General features: G+C 51.2%; 1 protein-coding gene, 1 long non-coding RNA gene and 1 pseudogene across 3 annotated transcripts; all 3 read right to left on the bottom strand.

Moving 5' to 3' along the window:
• Positions 1-96: 96 nt before the first annotated feature.
• On the bottom strand, positions 97-1,340 carry LOC120643190. 2 transcript variants are annotated; one of them, XR_005662890.1, is made up of 4 exons: positions 1,153-1,340; positions 968-1,060; positions 647-751; positions 97-487 (listed from the first exon to the last, which is right to left on the bottom strand). It is a non-coding gene; the product is annotated as an uncharacterized LOC120643190 (long non-coding RNA). The 2 variants fall into 2 exon arrangements; XR_005662884.1 differs by having other exon boundaries at positions 968-1,330.
• A 47-nt stretch (positions 1,341-1,387) lies between these two features.
• On the bottom strand, positions 1,388-3,265 carry LOC120643174 (annotated as a pseudogene).
• Positions 3,266-19,156: 15,891 nt separating this feature from the next.
• LOC120656347 (transcription initiation factor TFIID subunit 4-like) lies at positions 19,157-20,546 on the bottom strand. Its single transcript, XM_039934417.1, has 3 exons — positions 20,090-20,546; positions 19,870-20,045; positions 19,157-19,771 (listed from the first exon to the last, which is right to left on the bottom strand). The coding sequence occupies exons 1-3, from the start codon at positions 20,544-20,546 to the stop codon at positions 19,157-19,159; spliced, it is 1,248 nt and encodes a 415-aa protein (XP_039790351.1).
• Between the last annotated feature and the right edge of the window lie 1,837 nt (positions 20,547-22,383).

Below are 22,383 nucleotides of genomic sequence, written 5' to 3'. Positions count from 1 at the left end.
CAAGCGTCCGCGGACGGTCGCCGGCGAACGGATCAGGACGTCGGGTGGAGGTCGGACCCGAATCGTGGTCAAACACGGAGGTGTACCGTCAAATCAAAAGCAACAAAGAATAGTCAATGATGGATGCCGAGTATATTTTACACAGCATGTCGAAATCTCAAACCACATTCTACAAATCTCACGCCTGAATCTAGCGCGAAAGATTTCCCTTCACCTGGCGATGCTACGACGATTCTGAAACTTCCAACAAGGGACAGCGTCGAAGAAGCAACGAGCTGCTTATTCTGAACGCGACAACGTCGACCAGGCGACATGCTGTTCTGAATCCGGCTGCGCCACGAATGGGTCCCCCAGCAGTTCGTCAGCAGAGGGCCGGTCGTCAGGGTCTACCCGGAGGCACTTGTGTATGAACTCGCGAGCCACCAGCGACAGTGAGCTCAGGACCGGAGGGAGCTGACCACGACCGATTTTGGTAGAAAGCTGATACCTGATGATCGATTGAAGTGGACGTGTTAACAGAGTTTTGTAAGCATGCGCAGAGAAGTACTGAACCATGTGAATGCATGAGCGCACAAAAACAGTTTGCGGACCAATATTCTGTAGGGGGGGGGGGGGGGGGGATAGAATGTTCGCGAGAACGACTAACGCAGTTGTCGTCAGGATAAGGAGGTCTTTGTATGAACATCTCCAGGACAGTGCACCCGAGGCTCCAGATGTCAGCAGAACGCCCGTATGGAGTCTCGCGAATGACCTGAATTTTGTCAAAAGGTCATAATGGAATCATAGGCTCATACAAGAAAGTTCAGCAAGTCAGAAACAGATCGAGGCAGTTGGCTAGGCACGGTCGAAGTACAGATTTTAACATTTTTGCTACTTCTGAAAAGGAATGATACAGCATGTATTTGCGTAGTTCTGTTTATTGTAGATTCTAGCATGCATAACTGCTCTGGAGTAGGTGTTCATATACCTCAGGAGCCATCCAATATACACTTCCTGCACAGGACCTTTTCTGCTTCCAGACTTTGATCTAGCATGGTATTAGCTTCAGATATCACTGGCTCTGCTACCAAAGATTAGAAAATTTATATACTTGAAAGAATCAAAAGAGAGAGAGAAAAAAACAACCAGCTTTGCCAGTCCAAAATCTCCAACCTTCACGGTTCCATTTATGTCAAGTAAAATGTTTGCACATTCAATCACTCCGTTCGGCAGCCAGCTCCAGCTCCAGCTCCAGCTCCAGCTCCAGCTCCAGCCCAACAGTATTTTCTTCTCACACCACTCCAGCCACCAGCTCCAGCTCTAGCCAGCCCAATAATATTTTTCTCTCACACCATTCCAGCTCCAGCCTCCAGCTCCAGCCTGCCGAACGCAGTGAATATCTCTGCATTTGGAAGATATTTTACCATTACTAATGCAAACATATGCTTCACTGTAAAACAGGTGTATTGACAGGGGAGCAAGCTCTAGCAGGAGGAAGCAAGCAAGACTAATCATGCTGATCAAACTACACAATCTCGTGTTCTTAATGATAAATTGCAGGCAAGACATCATGAACAAGCACTGTGAAGAACAAAGTAGCTTCTTACATTTATTTAAGTTTGTAAAACAAATTTGCAGAGATCTGAATTTTTATTTTGGCATAACTAAGTTTTAAAATATGATTACCACATACATTAGAACTGACTGTTTCATTCATTATCTTTCAATTTGTGACTGAAGAGTTAAGAAAAAGTGTACAATTTAATCAGAATAACCCAGAAACTGAAATTAATATATATACAGATGATATCTGGTCACCTATGCATTACATTGTGATGATGCAGATAAGCCAACCCAGTGAGAATCTGCCTTGTATATGCAGAGATTGTTGATTCTTCCAACTGCCGCTTCTCGTATACAGATACCAAAGAACCTTCACTCACAAATTCAAGGAAAATGCTAAGCACAGTTTCTTCCTGCAAGCAAACCCAGATCAGAAATGGTGAAGTAAACTCTCGGGATAAGAGTGCATGGTGACCTCACAATCATGATAATAGCGTGCATCAAATCTAAAAAATGCATGGTAGAAATTAAATACAAAGTGAATAAAAGGAAAATAACCTTGAGTTAAGTTATGTGAGGCAATGATGTGCTGAGGTGATTGGGAACATTCAGTCTCACCTTTTTGGCACCAAAGTATTGTACTATGTTCTTATGCTCCAATTGGCTCAAAAGCAAGATCTCCTGAAACAGTGAAATGATGAGTGATACTGAATCAGAGTAAACCCGCGAGAAGAAGTCCGACAGAAACAGAGTGGTACACATCATAGCTGACTGAAAGTCTGAACCAAATAGCTATATTCATAGAAAGCCCTGACGAAACTTGCCGTTGGTGCATCATGTTTGGTATATTTTTCCACTGAATTAGGTTCTAAACATATAAAACGAGCAGCTGTTTAAACAAAACAAATAGACCAGCTACTAAGTGCTAAGAGACAGAACTACCTGCTCTAGTTGATTTGCACTTTGCTCTGCGTTGCTTTGTTGAGCAATCAACGATGCTTCTTTGACAGCGAAGATAAATCCGTCCCTGACAAGGTAATGTTTAGGATATGATTGTATGCCTATTTATAAGAAACAACATACACTTTCGGCTGATAACATGATTACATCCTCCCAAAATATCATCTAGGCGGAAAGAGAGGGCAAGCAGGCGGCCACACAGCACGGTGCAACGAAGCATTGCATCAAACATTTAACGGGCAAGCCATACGAAAGAGACAAGACTTACTCGCTCACCGCCTTGTACACCCTACCGAACGATCCGGCCCCCACGAGCTCTAGCTTCGTCAAGTTCGTGATTCTCCACACCACGTCGACCACGCTCGAAGCTGACGCCTCCGACAAGGCAGCAGTCCCGGCTCCCGGGTCCAGTTTCCTCCACCTCCCCAACCTCCTCATCCGTAGCTCCCGACTCGTCTCCTTCTTCCAATTCGGGGTCATCAGCACGGTTCGAACCAACTGTGTCGGTTCGGTCGTCCGGCGGCGGCGAGAACCGCGTCAGGCCTGCCGGCCGCGGCACGTACTCCGACTCCCGGATGGCGTTGCGGCGCGTCAGCCTCGCCGGCCGGCGGGATCGGCGCCGGGACTGCATATTTGGTTGGTTGTCTCTCCTGGGAAGATCGACTGATTGCACCGTTTGCTTGTTGAATTGGATTGCTGGGAGCCTGTGAGGAAGGGGGGAACAGAGGGGGCCGCATCCTTCGTGGCGCGCCGGGAGGCGGGAGCGAGGTGCGTGGAGAGACGTCACCGTCGTCACGACCTTGGCGCGGAATTTAATATGAGAAATTCGATGGGCCTCTTAAATGCTTGTGCAGTTGTGCTGAGTAAGTTTTCGGCCCGCCGAACGAGTTCTGGGCCGGCAGATCTTCCTCGATCTGCCAGCCCAGCCTGGCAATGGTCGTGTTTGCATCCAACCGCTAGAGCTATTTAGTCCAAACAAATAGCCCTCCAATAAAATAATTTTTCACATGTTTGGGTCCAAGAGCTATTTGGCTCATAAAGTATCTTTCCAATCATTTGGGTGCCACTTTTTTAAGAGAGAGTGAAAGAATAAGTGAGGTCCATCCGAAATAGCCCAAATAATCAGCTCTTGAATGGGATAGTTTTTTTGAGACGAGCTATTTACAAATAGCCAAAAATTAACCCTCATGTTTGGAGATTTTAGACTATTTTAGGCTAGAAAAGAAAAAGCTAGAAATAATTTCATGGATCCAAACATGCCCAATGAGGTAGGAAACCACCGAATGGACTTGTACGGACCTCGGAAAGAAGTGCCAGTTGGGCTGCTATAAGGTAGAATTTGGCCATCCTTTCAAAATAAGGTAGAATTTGGCCCGTTAAATAGAAACGAGCCGTTGGGCCTCCTGTTGTGTCCACAACATCTTCATCGAGTCCAGCGAACTCTGGATGGCACGGCGAACACATTTACTCGGAATTCAATTGAAGCACAGTGACTGCAGTCTCTCTTTCTGGCGCTGCTCGGGTAGCGCGCGTGGCCATCCACGTCGCAAAGTCTCCCCCTCCCCCCACCCACTCTGTATTATGTGTCATGGGCCTAAATTGGCCCAATAAATAGATCTATATGTGTAATGGAGTCAAATTTATTTTATTCTGAAATAAATTTTATTTATTTCACAAACAATAACAATTGTTCTAGCAATAAAAAATGTTTTGGAATAAAAAAATAGTTATCGGACTTTATATGATGATTTGACTGCCAATATGTGTAACTTCTAACATCTAGATCTCTCTCCATATTCATCAGGGAGTACGGGAGATTCCATTAAAGACAATAAAAAATAGATATCGATCGAGTTATCGGGCAAGGCACTGAATGTGAATGGTGCGGCGTCCGTGCCCAACGGCGCCCGGTGCCGAGCACCCCCCCCCCCCCCCCCCCCCCCCTCTAATCACCTGCGCCATCATTTGCCCATAATTGCCACGCCACACAGGCAGCGCGCAGCACCCCGCGGGGCCCGGCGGGCAGCCACCATTGATGCGCTACCTGACGCCCAGGGCGTCGTACGTCCTGCCCGGCTGCCCCGCGGACACATGACCGTGTCTCGTCCCCCACCAGGCCACCAGGCACCAGGCGTCGTCCTCGACTCCTGTGTGCCCGTGCATTTGCTCTCCTGGCCGCGGAAATTGACACTTCAGTGGCTCGATCGGTCGGTGCTCGCGCACGCACCCGCACAGTGGCTTGCACGCGTCGCTGCGCACAGGACGCCGGTCGAGAGCTTTTGGCAACATGCCGGATGGCACGAGCGTGAAGGCCGGCACTCTTGCACTGTTCGGTCGTGTAGTCGCGACTATTTAGCTGGAGCTTCCAGATAGCTTTAGCTTCATGTAGCGTACCGATGCGGAGAGAAGACAGCAAGGACGTCCAGAGTGCCTCTGAATTTTTGGAGAAGCCAGGGACGGACGTGAGAAAACGCCATGCAAAGACAGGGAGTAGCCGAGTAGGCACGAGTGTTGAAACCGTTGCATCCCAGCCGCGCGAAAGGCAGCCCGCAGCCGTACGATCCGGGGAATTCCCGGTCCAGCTCTAGCGCGTAGGATACGATGTACTACTAGCCATGTAGGAGTAGGTGCAGGGTGGTCGCGTGCCCATGTTTGCCTAATGTCAACCGTCCAAAACGCATCTTTACAGTACAGATCTCGAGGAGGCTTTGTACCTGTGCCCGCTGTGCGTTTGACGCTGGGAGGCTGGAAGTGAAAGTGAGCGCCTCCTGGAAGCGCCACTGGCTCAGTCAGTGCCGAGGAAATCACCCTCCCAAGACCTGGTCCATGGACCAAACCACACCAGACCAACTCTAAAACTGTACTGACATGACGTGGCAATGAATTCACACATGGTCACGGTAGAAATTACAAGGAAGGAGCCAACAGCGAAATTCACGCGGACACCCCCAGCAGCCTGCAGCCAGCACACCACCGTGGGCACACGAACATGGTCGCTGATTCCTACCTTGATGGATAACAAACAAAACTTTGATGGAAACCAAATGACCGGCCGGCTGCAAGGTATTCAAGGAGCGCGATGATAAATATGCGGGTAACCGTAAATTTTCAAATTTATGGTCACTCCGGTCCGTCCGCCCCCGCCCCGATCCCTCCGCTTCCCCCTTCACTTCCCCTTCCTTCTTTTTTTTCCCACCGGCGCCTCCTAGATATTTCCGTCTCGCTCTCTCCGTCTCTCTCGCTTTCCACCGTATTCCTCTCCTCTCTCTCTCTCCGACCTCGGTTCCTCGGCTTGGCGGAGCAGCCCGGCCGCCGGCGGCCTCCCTCTCTCCTCTCCACATCACGGTGCCCCACGCCTACTCCTCCCTGCTCGTGCGCGGATGGAAAGGAGGCCGCGGCGGGCCCTCCTCGGCGGCGCCGAATCGAGCTCTGGCCAACGAGCTCGCGGTGGAGGAGGGCGACGAAATCCTCCATGGCTGCCTCCCCTTCCTCCCTCAAGCCGCGCGCCCCCTTCCCTCCTTTTCTGAGACGGCTCCTCTCCCCTCCCTGAAGCGCGCGTGCTCCCCCGCCGGTGCCACCGCGAGATCCCGCCTCCCCTGGGCCGCCGCGCGCTCGCCCGCCGCCGCCGCTCGGATCTGCCTCCCCTGGGTTGTGCAGCGTGGATGAGCGGCGCGGCGGGCCGCCGACGGGAGGCGGTGCCACGGGAGGCGGTGCCGCGGGTCGGCGGGGAGGTAGGGTTTTTTTTTGATATATCAATTTTTTTACCGACCAAAAATTTTACCCAAAAACTTTTTTTCTTTTGATTTTGATGCAATTTTTTTTCTATAAGTATTTTTTGTTTTCGGATGCAAATTTTTTTTACTAATTTTTTTTGTTTTGAATGTAAAATTTTCCTTTTCAAAATTTCTCAATTTTTGCCTCTCAAATTTTTGTTTCTAACTTTTTTTTCGTCAAAAAATTTTCTCTCTCCAAAATTTCTCTTACAAAAAATTCTAAAATTGGAAAATGACAAAAAAAATACTAAAAATGGAAAAAAAAACGGTCGGGAGATTGACCGTAGTGTGGGGCTCCCTACGGTCAACCGTAAATTAGCGAGACTCTTGTCCGGCACCGGCGCAGAACCCAGGTGCGCAGCATACAGCTAGCCCTCAGCACTCGGCAAGCGCAGGAGGAGGTACCAGACGCACCACGCCACCACCAGGCGCCCTAGCCGGGTGGCCCACTGGCCCGTGCTCCTGCCAGAGAACGGGCGCCCCGCGCCGCGCCGCGCCGCGCCGTGCATCGGAACGCGGGCGCGAGCGCCTCTGGGGGGCCCGACCCCGCCGGCCTCGCCGACACTGGCTACTGGCAGGTCCCTCCATCCCCCCGCGCGCGCCCGGCGGAGGTGGGACGGGCGGCAGCGCGGCACCCGTCGGGCGATGGCCAGGATGCGTGTTCCGCGGGAGAGCTCGCTCCCCTCGGGCTCGGGTCGCCCACGGGTCGCGGGCGTGTGCTCCGCGCCGCGGACGCGACGAGCCGCGCGGCGCGGGCTCGCACAGCCCGGCGGGCAAGGACGTTCCGGACGTACACCGCCACGGCTCCCCGGTCGGAGCCCTGGCGCTGCGCCTGCGTGCCCTGCCAAGCTTTACGCTGTGTCGTCTGCTCGCTCTCGCTCGTTTTTATTGTCCCACCTGCCCGGACGCCAAAATAGTTAGTGCAAGGCTGCGGTTGCGCAGCTGCGTTGGTTGATGCGAGGACCGAGAGGAATCCGGCCGGGGTCTAGCTCGCCGTCGCCTTCGTCTCGACGCGTCCCCGGCACTTCTGCAGGAACAAGACGTGCGCCTGCCTGCATTCGATTTCGTTCGTTTTCTTCCAACATCCCAGCTTGGGAAACTTGAGAAAGTCTCCTGCCGTGTGCTGATTTTAGAATGGACAATTTTAAGCTCGTTTTACTGAACTTTTCACGCCTATACTTATCTAGGTTTTCAGCTACCAATTTTCAAATCAAAATTATGCGTACTTGAGCCCAAGAAGCATGCATGTGCACGGTAGATTGGAGCATGTCTTTTTGACTCGGCCCCGTTTAGTTCCCAAAATTTTTACTACAGTACCCGTCACATCAAATCTTTCGACACATGCATGAAGCATTAAATATAGTTGAAAAAAATAACTAATTACACAGTCTAACTGATTAGCACGAGATGAATCTTTTAAGCATAATTAGTTCATGATTGGACATTATTTGTCAAGTAACAACGAAACATGCTACAATAACTTTTCGCCCTACTTTTCGCAAACTAAACGCGGCCTCGGTTGGCTTTGAAAACAACAAGAGAAAGGTAGCCAAAAGCCAGAAAGCGTGCACGCACACACTGCGGGCCTTTTGGTGGGCTCCAGCTCCGGCTCCAAAACGGACTTCACATGGAGCCCTCCCAAACGGTCTGTTCTGCTACCGCTCCAACTTTGGAGCCCCTGAAATCCCGCTCTCTGGAGCGGATTGGGCGTGCCGGAGCCACAAAACTATGGCTCCGTCCGGCTCCAGGTGCTCGCCCGCATCCCGTTGCCATATTTGGCCTCTTCGCTCGTTCCGCTCCTCGCGCGGTGGTGGGCGCGGCCGGCTGCGTGAGTATTGCTGCACTGAAGGCCAAGCGGCGGGAGGTCGCATGACGGGTGGCGCGACCGGCTGCGGGACCGTGCGGCGGTGGGCGCGGTTGGCCGCGGGAGGCCGTGCGGCGGCGGCGCAGCAGTGCGTGAGGCCGTGCAGCGGCGCAGCAGCGCGGGAGGTCGGGCGGGGCAGCGGCTCGGGAGGTCGGGCGGGGCAGCGGCTCGGGAGCCCAGCAAGGCAGTGGCGGGCGGCGTGGCTGCGCGGGAGCCTGGGGGCAGGGGCTGCGCTGGAGGCCGGACAACGCAGCGACAGGCGGCGTGGCTCCACGAGATGCCGAGCAGCAAAGCGGCGGGCGGCGCATGAACAACGAAGAGATACGAAGGAAAAAGATGTAAAAGAAAAGAAAATAGAGAGAAAGGATAAAAGGAAAAAAATAATTCAAAAGTAAAGGTAAAAACATAAAAAAATACAAGGGTATTATGGATATTTTCTTTTTCAATCAATTCATAAAAAATAGGTTGAAACCGTTTTGCCAAACGTTTTCCAAAACAGGTTCAACTCCACCAGAAAAGCCGCTCCGCTCGAGGAGCCGGAGCCGGAGCTCACTCTCCATATGCATATGGTCTCTAGTGTCATTCTCTCGACAGAGTCTAGGCCGTAGATAGCTAGCTCAAGTCATGGCCGCATGGGCGCGTTCGTGTTTCTCGCTCATATTTAAGGAGGCAGAAAGGCAAGACCTCAGAGGCAGAGCGTGGGCGAGCTGAGCCACAGGCCACAGCTAGCTAGGAGGTGGAGTACTAGCTGCCACACCACCAGGCCAGGCCAGTACTCCTCTCATGTGGCACGTGCCAGGGAGAGGGGCCAGAGCAAATCAACAGGTAATGATGGTGTGATCATCGGGGGCGGGCAGCTCTGTCGGCCTACGTGGGGGGGCGAAGACACTGTAAGCAGGGCGCGCAGCGTCTACGGCTACGGCTGGTCTGGTCAATCCTGGGAGGTTGACCGGGAGCAACCGTGGTACCGTGCGCGTAGTACAGTCGCCGCCCCCTCTCGACCGTTTGATTCAGAGTAGGATCAATCGTAGCCTGCGGTTTCAGAATTCAGATCGGGCATGCATGTGGCGAAGGCTCTAGTCACGTACATCAACTTTTCAAATTTTGAATATTTCATAACAGGGTACAGTACTAGTCCACATTTATATTACAGTTGTACTGCTAGTCCATATTTATAGTAGCAATTATCATTTCTTCAATCCAATTCGATAATCCAAGTGTGAGCGCTCTCTCTCTCTCTCTCTCTAAGACACAATTTTAATGTATTTAAAAAACAATTTTAACCTTTGGGAGACGTTGACATTTTGGTAATGCTATTACCGCTGCTTTCCTGGTCCAGGCTAGCTAGCTTACCCTGAAGGTCACTCCGATTCTTAGCTCATGTCAAGTCACCGATGTCTCATTCCTACCACTTCATTCTTTCCTAGAACACAACGTTTAGAAGTTTGAGCTATCTACCTACTAGTCTACTGCTAGTGCAACTGTAGAACACTTTAGTTTTGGGGCAGTAAAATGCAGGGCAGTAAACACGAGACAGGACTGGCTAGACATATTTGGCGTGGTAATTATGAGGCCTCTCTTCCTACAAGCTTTTCGCAGACATTCCGCTGCCTTCATTGCGCTGCTGAATCGGTGCATCTGACGAGATCACCAAACTACGGCAAATGGTCTCGAAATAAGCTTCAAAATAAAAACAAGAGCAGAACATTCTTGAATTTAGCACATCAATGCTAGTATATCCAAAGGGAATGGTCATGAACAATACACTCCATTGATTTGAAGTTGCACCAAGTTAAACGTCACCAACATTGTGCGCTAGTAGTATACACTAGTATTGACAGTTAAACAAAGACAAAAGCACATTACAAATAAAAAACATGCGCATGGAACATTTTGCGCGGCTTCAGTTACCATTACTATGACATGAGCTAGCCATTTTTCTCCAGAATTCAACTCAAGCATGTCAAAGACATTCCGAACAGCCTTTTACCTGAAGAGTGAAGAGAGGAGCGGTGCAGTTAACGAGGCATTTCTGTGGGGATTCCACTGGAGACTGGAGGCCTGGAGTCATCACTTTTTTTTTTTTTTTTTTTTACTCCAGTGCACCTTTCTACTACTCCCCTCTCTGAAGTCTGACCCAGGAAAGTGAGAGGTGTGCGCAGTGCAAAGAGCCAAAGATCGCCGCCCACTGGAGACGAAGAGAGGGTACTGCAGTTAATAGCTAGGCGTTATTAGGGCACCCCCCTGTGGCAAATGGGGCATGTCTCCATAAATTTGCCATTAGTTCCCCTCCAGTCCTCACACCCTCCTCTCACTCTCTCAGTCCTCACTACCCCTTCCCTGGTCCCTGCTGCTACCTAGCTGCTCCTTCTCCTCTCTTCAAAAAACCCTCACCCTTCTTCTTCCTCCCTACCACTTGAAACTCCTCCATCCTGTAGCTTGCTCCCTCTTTCTAGCTACTTCTATAAATATGCTCATCAGATCCACTTGCTTTCCCCATCACTACTACCTTGTAGACACATCTTGCTCATCTCAGCTCGTTGGTCATGGGGGCTTGTGGGGGATGTTGGCTGGCTCGAGGCATCCGCGTCCTAGCTAGCTTGCAGATCACTGCCTGCTGCCGGGCAGATCGAGAGGCATCGGACCAGGCTTCATTCCTCGCAAGCCAGTGTATCCATGGCGTCCAAGTTCACGGCCTATTAGATACCTAGTTAGAAACACATCAAGTAGTGCTGCAGGAGGAGGCGCAGCAGGATTATTATTCCATGTACGTGCTCCATGATGCTTGGATTAGGTTAAGGGGATTGTTGTCTGGCTCGGGGTCTCCGGTCGGCTGGGATCCAATGGTGTCTTCTGGCCTTGCCGGAGCTGACCGGAGATTTCGGACCAGGCTTCAATCCCTTTAACCATGCGGCATTCGTCGGCCATTTAGATTAGATCTCGGTGGTGTCGGCAGCCAAAACAGCACATTCCCATCGGGCTGTAAGGTTATCTTTATCTATCTTGAGCCGCACATGAATTCTCATCAGTTTCTCTACATGGTTAAGCGCCTCTGCAGCTAGCAGTCTCATTTTTCTCTCACAGCTGATCGGTTCCATTTGTGCTGATAAATTAATGTCTTCGTCTATAGAAACTAGTCTTACAAATTTTGCATTGGGGATCATAGTTTCTTGTGATAGAGTTGTGATAGAGTTTTCGAGGTATGGACTCTATGGGTAGAGTCTGGGTTGGGACTGACCTCAGTACATGGTTGAAAAATGAGTCAAACGCTATTGGGACTATGGTTAGCAGTGTTTACATGTTGCTGCATGATTATGCAATGATTTGAGAGCGGCTAGCTAGATAGGTATGAATGGTGTGGTGGTGGTGTCCTGTGCCGGCGGGGCGTAATTATTGGGCGCGGCCGTCCGGCCGGGAAGGGCACCGGCCGTGCCGCGCGGTTGGCAAACTTCTTTTCGCATGTCATTTCCAACCACAGTACACTACTGATCATCCAGGACGGGTCTTTCTTGAGTGTGACTGCAGAGAAAAGAGGGGAGCCCTGCCATGAGCCTGCAGCCTCCTGGTGCCTTCCTTCAATGCGCACGCCCTTGCTCAGGCTGGAGCATATCTCGCCTGACGCCTCCGGTAGTCCGGTGTGGCCATCATCATCTCTATCCTCGCACCCGCACGTACAAACTACATGCATGCAGATGCAGTCGTGCGTATGGGCTCCTGCGTCCTGCTGCCTCTACTATTTGCCTGTTGCTTCTTCTCGGTTAGCTCGCTGCTGCTGTGTTAATAACTTCTTCAGAAAGAAACTAATTATAGACCGTTAGATTCATGTGTTTGTACATGTTCTTGCTTTCAAAAAATTGTGTTTGTGTCTTCCATTCGTGCTGGATCCCTTGGACCGACTTCATATATTATTTGTACTACCTTTATGCTCTAACATTTTGGAACCGTACGATTGGGCTTGTCTGCCTGTCTTAATTTGTGCTGTGCGCTTATGTGTGCGCGTGTCCTTGTTCAAAGGAAGGCCAGATCTATAGTGTGCTTAGATAGTACAGGTAATTCTATGTGTTTCTGTAGGATACATAGTTTTTTTTTAGAATTGTGGGATACATATATGGTAGGGTTCGAGTCTCTGAGGTTTCAAGAGAAGAGAAGAAGGTCAGGAGAAAGGGGCTTTCGGTAGCATGGCATCTGTTGCATGGCATAAATGGAAATGGCACACCGATGAGGCGATGACTGGGCCGGCAGCGGCCGTGATGTAGCACATCATGGGCCCCTGCGCACACTGATGCATCACTGTGTACTTGCTCTTGTGTTCCAACCCGAAGGCTAGGGTGCCCTCAAAAAAAAAAAACTCAAAGGCTAGGGTTCAATATGGGGAATAGGGTTTGTACATGTACGTGCCGCCGGACGAGACAAAGTACACGGTGTAGATTTCTTGGAAGTATAGCACCGAAAGAAAATGGCAAATCATTAGAAGATGATGTTTTCTAAAGTAGCTTGATCTTCTCGAGTCCCAAAACAGGTTGCTGTTAGTCAAAATTATTTTATTTATTTTTGACATATTTAAGATTGATTCAATTAGATTCATGTTGAAAAATATTTCTGAAACTCATAAACACTTCTAAAATAAATAATGCAAACACCCTCCTTGATACTGCTAGTCAAATATCATATTATTTATTAGAAAACTAGGCGTATAGCCCGCGCATTTGCGCGGCTAGTATTGAAAATTCAAAAATTTGCATGTCGTTGTATCCTTACTTAAAGGTTATACTATTTTTTTTACCATACATCATCCTGTTCATTATCATAAATTATGTTTTATTGTTGATTAAACAATTCAACTATGATCTACCTATAATAATAATTTGATTTGTTGAGCTTTAATAATATTATGCAGATAATTATTCTTATTTTCATTTTATTTTGATTGATTGTTGTTAGCTTTAGTTTTTATTAATAGTATATATTTGTAACTGATACATAGCTAAATGATATTTTATATTTAATTTTTCATAATGATACTGGTGGGTGATTTTTAATTAGGCACAGGGGTATTTTATGCTAATTTTTATCGTAATGGCAGTGGTGGGTAATTTTTATTTTTTTATTTTTCTTTGATTAACGTGAGAATTTCTAGGCCTTGAGAGCGAACGTGGAGGCTCCGTTTGTTTGCCAAATAATAAGATAATAGAAGATTTTCCACGTATTAATGGACTAGACATATCTTTTTTGAAAGGAGAGATGTATCCTTTTGTCCATTTTAGTTTGACCTCCAGCTGCTAGTTCCTCACCCTACGGCGTGCGTGTATTTCGCAGTTGCGCCGGGGAGAGTATACGTTGCTTGTACGTTTCCCCCTGGTGGCAGGTGTGAGGGTGACGGCTTCCCCGGCTAAAATAACGGGTCAAGCGAGACCGAAATGGTACGTGTGTCAGGGCGTGCGTTACGCCGTGTAGTAGTACCTCACAAGTCACAAGCTAAGCCCTGCACGTATACACCACCGTACCGTGCGTACGCCTGCGCGTGTTCAGTTTGACCCCGAATTTTGTTTGGAAGTTCTGGTGCGTGCCGGCCGCCTCGCAGTTTGCAGAGCCGCCGTGGGTCAGTGGCCAAGACTGTCGCCTCAAGGCAATCCCCGTAGAAGAGGTAGTCAGATCATGCATATACTATCAGTACTGTACCGTGAGCTGGGTAGCTATACTATACCTCTAGCTCTAGCTACCTCAGTACGAGCTTGTGTTGTTGTGTTTTTCCGGCGGTTCTGCGTGCACATACACATGCATGCAGTATTCCGTACGCATAACGTACTAACTGACTTCAAGACCAGTCGCTAGGGCTCTTTCCCACAATTGCTGGGCATGCACTTTCAATGTGTACGTATGTGTGATGTGTCGGTATTCACACATCTATTTGGTGGCAATAATTTGTATGTACGGGCTGTCCTGATGACAATTATTTTTTGTTAGAAAAATGTGCGCGCCTGTATTTGGATCTCTGAACCTGCCGGATCATATCGGACGAGCAGCTCGCGAAGCATACATGGCTGCCGGGACTGACGCGCGCGCGCCTCGTCGTCGTGTGTATGCAAAGCAAGGAAGACAAACCCGGCCTGGAGCAGTCACGAGCAAGGCATCCAAACACTGGCGTTGCATCAGGCACAGTGATCTCTCCGGCCGGCCTCGCGGCGCGAAGCAGACTAGTCGAGAGTGATTTGACCGGGATGCTGCCGCTCCGACGAGACGCACGCGCCCGGCCCATACCTCGCCCTGCCTGTCCCGGACCCCAGCCCTACAGGCCGCAGCGAGCAGTGTCCGAGTTGGACGTTGCGGCGGCGAAAAGGACGCCGGCCGGCCGGCAGCCGCATCGGGATCGCCCGGAAACCTTCTTTCGCTCCCACTATTGCCCTTTTTACGCTGCTCGTGTTTATTTGCATCCGAGCAGTGAGGGTCCGGTTTGAATTGAACAGCTTGGATGCTCCGGCCGGCCTCGAGACCGAAGAAAAGGGTTATAATTTGACGTCACGTCCTCGTATCCCGGCTTCTTTTTGCTCGCTCACGTCTGGTCTTGTCGCTACATACACGTGATCTGATCCATCTGGCGCCTGCAGCGCAGGCCGTCGATCGCGTCTAGCCGTAGGATGCAGATGATGCGTGCTCGCTCGGTCGCTCCAGGCTGTGCAGATGGAGCTTTGGGTCAAACGGTTGGGGGAGTGGGGGCACGTACGACCTGCATGTGCAACGCACTTGAACAAGCTGTGCAGCTGCTGCCTGCCGGTATGGTACCAAAAATTTTACGAGGGCGAACGTGCATTTGCCGGTATCGTCTCGTCAGGATGCTTGGAGCGAGCTTCAGCCAACTGCGGTGTTTAGTTCCAAAAATTTTACCTCTAAAAATATCAAATCGAATATTTAGACACATGCATGGAGTACTAAATGGAATCTATTTACAATTTTTTTTACATAGATGGGTTGTAAATCACGAGACAGATCTAATGAGCCTTCTTAATCCATACTTTGTAACGGTAATGGTACAGTAACTATCTACTAATTATAAATTAATCATGTATTAATTAGGCTCGTTAGATTCATCTTGCGATTTACAATCTATTTGTGTAAAAAGTTTTGTAGATAGACTTCATTTAATATTTCTAAATAGCAAAATTCTTTTTCAAAATTTTTACATGTAAAGATCTACTGGTGCCGGTATCGTCGTCTCGTCAGGATAATTGACTACGTACCGCACGTCTGCCCAGTCGTGCCTTTTTTTATTTTTTATTATATCGCAAAAATACGGTAACCGAACGTGTGGAAGGCAAGTATCTTCCTGAGATCTCGGCCCGGCCCACAAGCCACTGTCACGGACACGGCCCATGCATACCTCACGTTTGACGAAGGGAGGAGGACCTGAAAATCTGAAAGTCCGCGGAGATCACACCTCCGGCCGTAGACATGACCACACTAGTCTAGGCAGGCGTCGTCCACACCTCCGGCCTGCCACTCGCCAATTCCCCACGCAGCTCCGCTCTCGGCCGAGCGGCCGAGCCGCTGCAACCGCCGAGCACCTGCACCTCGTCGTCCCCATACACGGCTCACGTCCCTCCTGCCAGTCCCCGGCTCCCAGCCCGGCCCCTGCTGCGGTGCTGCCCTTCTCCGCTCGCCGCCGACCGCGTTGCGTGGCTGACAGTATGGGAAGGTCCTGCACTCCTGCCACAGTGTCAACTAAAAGAAGACCTTGCAAAAGAGAAGTGAACAGGACGCGCGTTTTACAGCGAGGTGGTGTTCCGGTTACAAAAGGCTTGGACATTGACAAAGATTATCCATGATTCACAAGCAAGTAGCGAAAATGATCTGCACCGCGCAATATCATCCTGGTGCCTCTGAACTCCGCCAGCGGTCGCCGCGTCCGCAGGGACCACCACGCTGATGTGCCTTTCGTTCTGACCTCGTTGCGGCGTGGCCATTGGCACCGAACGCCTCCCGGCACGCTCCTTGGCAGTGGGGCTCTTATACAACTTCTGAAAAATATATAAGCCATCTATCTATAAAGTCCATTAGACTCAAATTAATTTCAACATTTTGAAAAAAATAGTTCAACATTTAAAAATAGTAGATTCAATATTTTTTCTAAATCATTTCAACATCTCAAGAAGATAGATACAACAAATCAAAATCTACATCAACATTTTTTTTTCAATTTATTTTCTCCGGCGCCGGAGGGGAGCGGGGGCGGCGGCCTGTGGCCCAGCAGCCGCAGCGTAGCAAAGCAGCAGCATGGCAGAGCAGCAGCATGCGCGGCAGCATGCAGAGCAGCAGCGCGGCCCAGTAGCCTGCAGCAGCAGCAGCGCCGCGCAGCCCGCAAGCAGGCGCAGGGCTCGCGACGACGGGCGGCGGCGCATGGTGAGAAAGGGGTAGGAGGAGGAAGAAGATGTTGAGAAGATCCAACGAATAAAATGATTTACACGAATCTCAAATATTGAAATGTAGAGAAAATTTTTTTCCGGAAAATATATAGGATTGCTGCCACGGCAGCCCCCCCCGGCCCCCCCCCCCCCGGCCTTGCCCTGCGCATCGCCGAGCCACGGCCCACGGATAGACCCGTTCCGGTGACCTGTCTTTGCTTGCGCGCTGCTCATCCCAAGGCTCGATGCAGTCTTGCAGCGCCGGCCGGCGTCACCGCGCGCCGGTCGGAGTCTGTCCAGTTCAAATGACGTACGTCCACCAATGGACCATCTCGTGCGCATGCCGCTGATCGTGAGCACGAGTTCATGGAGCTCCAGTGCGCATCGCGCGAGCCTGAGGTGACATCGCGTCGCTTTTTAGGCTGCGCTGATCGTGCTGGGATGGTAATGGACTATGACCTAGTGGTCTCTTCACATACCAACAAAGTCTTTAAATATTTTAACTTAAAATTATATAAAATTAGAGTCCAACTCTTTTAGATCCGGTCTTTAGATTTTTTTAGTTCAAGATCTTAGACTCTTTACTTCCCCTAGTATACTCCCATGGCTACCCATGGCTCCTCGCTTCCTCCTTCTCAGCGGCCGACGGCGACTTGAAGCGATACCCAGCCAGTCTCAGAATGCAGTGCTTTTAGGGTGCTTGATGCAGTGGTTCTGTTGATTTTACCCTTCAACCTTTTGCAAGTTTTACGTGTCAATAAATGCAGGAGACGTTGATTCCCATCACCATTCAACAGTGGGTAATAATTTGTAGATTGTTTAGACTAGATAACTTGGCAAGACTTCGATCCATATAGACAATTTGGAACTAGAACTTGCCAGTACATGTAAAAATGCAACAAAACACAAGCAGCTCTTGTACTAGTTTACAAGTTTTTTTTTGCGACAGAATGAATCATAGCTTGCAAATACATAAAAATAGTAGACACTAGGACTGCCCAGATTGAATTACAAATTACGACATAGAACGTTGTTCATTCAGAAAGCACAAAAAATTGCATCCTCAGGCAGAAAAATCTACGACTACGAGTTTTCCATCCTATTACTACTTAAAGAAAACGCGGCCGGGGTGAACGGAGGGCGCTGCTAAATTACGGGCGACCGTACGGAACTGTCCGTACGGTCGATTTTCCGATCGTTTGTTTTTTTCCTTTTTAGTATTTTTTCGTTTTCAGATAAAAAGTTTTTAGAAATATTTTTCCATGGAAAAAATCGAGTGCGGAGGAAAAAAGTTGATGAGAAAAATTTGAAAGACAAAATGTTAAAAAATTTGAAAAATTATTTAAAAAAACTCGGGTAAATTTTTTTTCATTCAAAACAAAAAAACTTGAGATAAAAAAATTTTACAAACAAAATAAAAAAAAATCCGGATGGAAATTTTTTTTGCAAAAAATAAAAAGAAAAAGAAAAAAATTGACCTACCTGCCCGAGCCGCAGCGCAGGAGGGCCTCGCCGGCGGCGCGCCTCCCCCGCTGCCCTGCCAGTGCCGCGCGCCTCCCCCGCCGTGCGCCGCCCGTCCCGCCGCCGCCGCGCCTCCCCGCGGCGCCGCGCCATCTCGCTGCCGCTGCCGCCTCCCGCCGCCGCACCATCCCAGGCCTGCTGGATCCGGGAGGAGAGGGGAAGAGAGAGAAAAAGGAAGAGAAAGGAGAAAGGGAAGAGGAGAGAGAGGGGCGAGTCCGTGAGTGAAATTGACCGTAACTTATGAAAGTTACAGTTAACTGCAAATTTAGCATTGGGGGTGAACGGACCCCACCATTTTTCATTAAGAGGAAGCGACTACGGCTTCTCCCGACCGCGGAAAAACCCCCGAACCCCGACCCATGCCTGAGAGGGCCAAACCTTGCGGCGAGCACAACCAGAGAATTTTTTTACCCACGAGCGGAAATTCGTCCCAACTGGGTTCGAACTCACGACCTCGTGGGAGCGACGCTACCAGGCTGGGCTAGCCAACTCGGCCGCCCAGCCTTTCACATCCTATTACTACTTTTGGATGGAGCTATTCCGCTGCTGCTGCTGCTCTTACATGTCTAAGCAAGAATCAAGTCTTCTGCTAACCATCGGCAAGGTTTATTCTTGATGAGATATCCATTTATGAGAAGAGGTGGAAACTGAAATTGCTCAACGTTTCTTCTGCTGTTAGTTTGTGTGTTTTTTTCTCTGAAATCTGAACCATATATTGTTCATTTTGCAGCATTTTAAGTCTGCTTTATGAATTGTCATTGGAGTTTACACCTTTTTTTGTTGCAGGTTTTTGCTTGTCACTGGTTGGTACTTTGTACATAGTTATTGTACACCGTATATGGATTAGAGAACTTAGCAAGACATTAACCAGTAGAAATAATTTCGAATCAGAGCTTGCAAATACATATAAACAGGAAGCAGCTCTCGTGTACTAACACGAGACTGACAATTGAATTCAACATACAACAGGTTTGTTACATTCAGGAAGCATTGTATAGAGTGTAAACTCCAATTACTTGTGTCGCCGTACTACTACTACCACAAGCTAGATGTGATCGTGAAGCCTACTTCTGGATGGAACTCACTCTTGCGTTGCATGTCTAAGCAAGAATGCCTTCATATGCAATTGCATCCGGGATCTCTTCTTTGGGCACGATGACAGTGTCGTTGCCCAACAACGAGAGCAAATGCTGCTCCATCTCGTCGTCAGCCATCGTTGAATTGGCGGGCGCTTCCTCCTCTGCTTCGGCGGTCGGCACGGCCTCATCTAGGGCCTTTGCCAAGTCGTCCTCGTCGAAGTCGTCCTCTGCTTCGTCTCTCAGTTCAGCGGCTTCAAAAGGATCACGTGTGTTCTTCGTGTGCGCGGATGGCTGAGGCCCGCAGTGGTGTGCCGGTGCTTGCACTGGCATGTGGCAGGAACGTACCACCAGGGGAATCGGTGGTGGCATCTGCTGCTTAGGCTGCCCAAGCGGCCGCGGGGGTGCGGGCGCCGGCGTGCGCCTCGGCGGCGCAGAAAGACGGGTCGGGGGTGGCGCCGTGGCGCCGGACGCTGAGCTGAGGCCGGCGATGATCCTATCACCGAGGGAGTCGACAGAGGAGCCACGCCACCGAGAAAGATCTGCTGCCTTGGCTGCGCAACTGGCTGCGGTGGTGCGGGCGCCGGCGTGCGCCTCGGCGGCGCTGCAAGATAGGTCGGAGCTGGCGCCGGCGACGATCTGATCACCGAGGGAGTCGACCGAGGAGCCACGGCACTGTTAGGCACGCACGGCCGTGGTGGCGCCAAGTACGTCGTGCAACCGGACGCCGGCTGCACGACTGGAGGGTTCAGGGCGACGACGGCACCCCGCGTCCGCTTGGGGCACGGCGGTTCGGCAACCTGCGGCGCTGGCCTCTTGAGAGGCTGCGGCGGCACCTGCGCGATCACGGCGGGGGCAGGCGCAGGCGCAGGTGGCGCGAAGAAGGCGGCGGATTCTTGGCGCGCCGCGGAGCCTGGAGCGGCCCTCGGGGAGACGTAGAATTTGCAGAACACGTACTGCCTGTCGCCCACGACGGCGTCCTGCAAGCAGCACGACTGCACGAGTACTCCTCCATGAGCCAGTCCGTGTACGCGCCGCCCTTCTTGTACCGCAGCTTCCTCATCTCGCCGACCTTCACTTCCTTGAGGTCCACGACGTCCGTCACGCCCTGCGAGTGCCACGACCCTGCGCCGGCGGCGCGCGTGGCCTTGCTGGCCTTCCCAGCCCTGTGCGGCTGCTGGAGCTTGCAGTGGGTGAAGAAGAAGCGGTGCCCGGTTTTGGGCAACGGCCGGAACAGGCGGGCGAGCTCGCCGGGCTCGCAGGCGTAGACGTCGGCGTGGTGGATGAAGGGGCGGATGGCTTCGTGCATCGGCGCGCCGGCGAGGAGCTGCGGCAGGTAGTAGGTGGTGGCCTCGAGCGGCGTCGGGTCCAAGCGGAAGCCGCGGAACAAGATCTCCGGGCCCAGCAACGCCATGGCGATCGGCGAGACGAGACGGCGGCGCTGAAAGGGAAAGAGATGGAAGGGATCGATGGAGCAAGGGAGGGGAGGCGGGTTCGATTTATAGGCGAAGGGCGTCGTCGTCGATTGGATTCCGGCTCGGCCGCATGTCGGAGTCGGCTTCGGATTCGTGAGATGGGAATCTTTTTTTTTTTTGGGTGAGATGGGAATCGGAGTGACTGCAGGTCGGAATCCGGTCTAGTCGGACGCAACATCATCAGATTCAAACTACATGGCGTCACCGCGCGTGCGCGGCGACGGGCACGGCCTCCGCGAGCAGCGTGGCGACGGGGGGCGTCGCGGCGCACGGGGCAGGTGGCGCTCACCCGGAGCCACCGCTCGGCGCAGCACGCGAGGAAGCGTCGCCGCGCGCGAACTCGCCGAGGCAGATGGTGCACGGGCCGCCGCCGTCGCTGCCACCGTCAGCGGGGCCGGCGATGTGCGGGTACTTAGGGTACAGGCGTACAACGCGTCGATGGCGGCGACGTCGAGGCCCGGCACGGCGGCCGCGGATGGCGGGGCTACTGTGCCGGCAGCGACGTGGAGCGTGGCGACTGGCGCCGTGCGCGGCGCCAGCCGTTGTGAGGAGTCAGCCACATATGCAATCATATCTCGCCTCCTCCGTCCGGCACTCGTGACCAGGCGGTCCAGGGCGAGACGATCCTTGACTTCCTGACCAGGTGACGTCCCGAACGACGGCGCCGCTAAGAATGGCAAATCGCCGTGCCCAACGGTGAGGGGCAAGGAGCTTCATCCTTGTCCGGATCGATCCTTGGCTTCGGAGACCTTAATATCCAGTTGCGCCCTGTTTTTTTTGTCTCTACAGCTGTTGTACGCCATGTGAGGTCCTTCTTTCCGGCCACCCGTGCATCTCGCAATGCCGAAATCGTCTGTGCATCTGAAATCTTCTGAGTGATGCTGCATTGCTGCTCCTACGTCCCCTTCTCCTACTGAGAGTCTCTATGGTGGCTTGCTCCTTTGCTACCATGGATCAAGCCACCATAGAGATTCCCCCCAAATCCAAGCAATGGAGCCGGTCGCCAAGGATTTGGCGCTGGATCTTACCTCCCATACGGCCCTTCGCCGCACCGCGGCACCATTTGCCACATCCGCCTCCCCTTGCCGCCGCTGGCGGGGTCGTCCTGCTCGTCCTCCCTCCTTGAGGATTCAAACCCTAACGAAGGGGCGCAATCGGTGGGGAAGGAAGGAGGCAGCCTCTAGGTCGTCGCCTCGTGGTCGTGGTGCAGATGTAGACCCGCAGGGACTACGTGTGGTGCCGTGGCCGCGGTACGGCTGGAGGACCATGGCGACGGCGTGTGGCGAGTGGCGACCCCGCTGCCTTGCCGTGACATTTTCGCTGGTACGTTCTGCCGTTCTGGAACTCGCTGTTTGTCCGGTGCTAGAATTGTTGTCCTCAAACGATGGTGGTGATTTCGTTGCGGGCTTATGTCGATAGGGTGGGATGCTCGGCTCCCAATTGAGTTGATTTGATGTCTGTGACGTGATTTGTGTGTCCTGCTGTTGCAGTTGGCTGCTAAATCGGCTGTGTGCTCTTAGGTTCAAATTAGTCAGGAATGTATTAGGGTTTCCATTAGGTTGTATGTTAGGCACACTCTCCTGCTTTATTATTATACTTGTATATTAGCCTTGAAATGTAGAATACATTGATAATGATGGGTAAATGGTGAAGTGAAACAAATCTCGCAATCCTGACTCTATTAAACTGTAAGAAATAGACATTTTGAAATGTTTTATGCCAAAAATTGGACCTAGGATGGAGGAATGAACCTTTTCAAAAAGCCCAACCAAGTGT

Source organism: Panicum virgatum, chromosome 1K (genome assembly GCF_016808335.1).
Source record: "Panicum virgatum strain AP13 chromosome 1K, P.virgatum_v5, whole genome shotgun sequence".
NCBI lineage: Eukaryota > Viridiplantae > Streptophyta > Magnoliopsida > Poales > Poaceae > Panicum > Panicum virgatum.
This window is presented reverse-complemented; position numbering and strand designations above follow the sequence as displayed.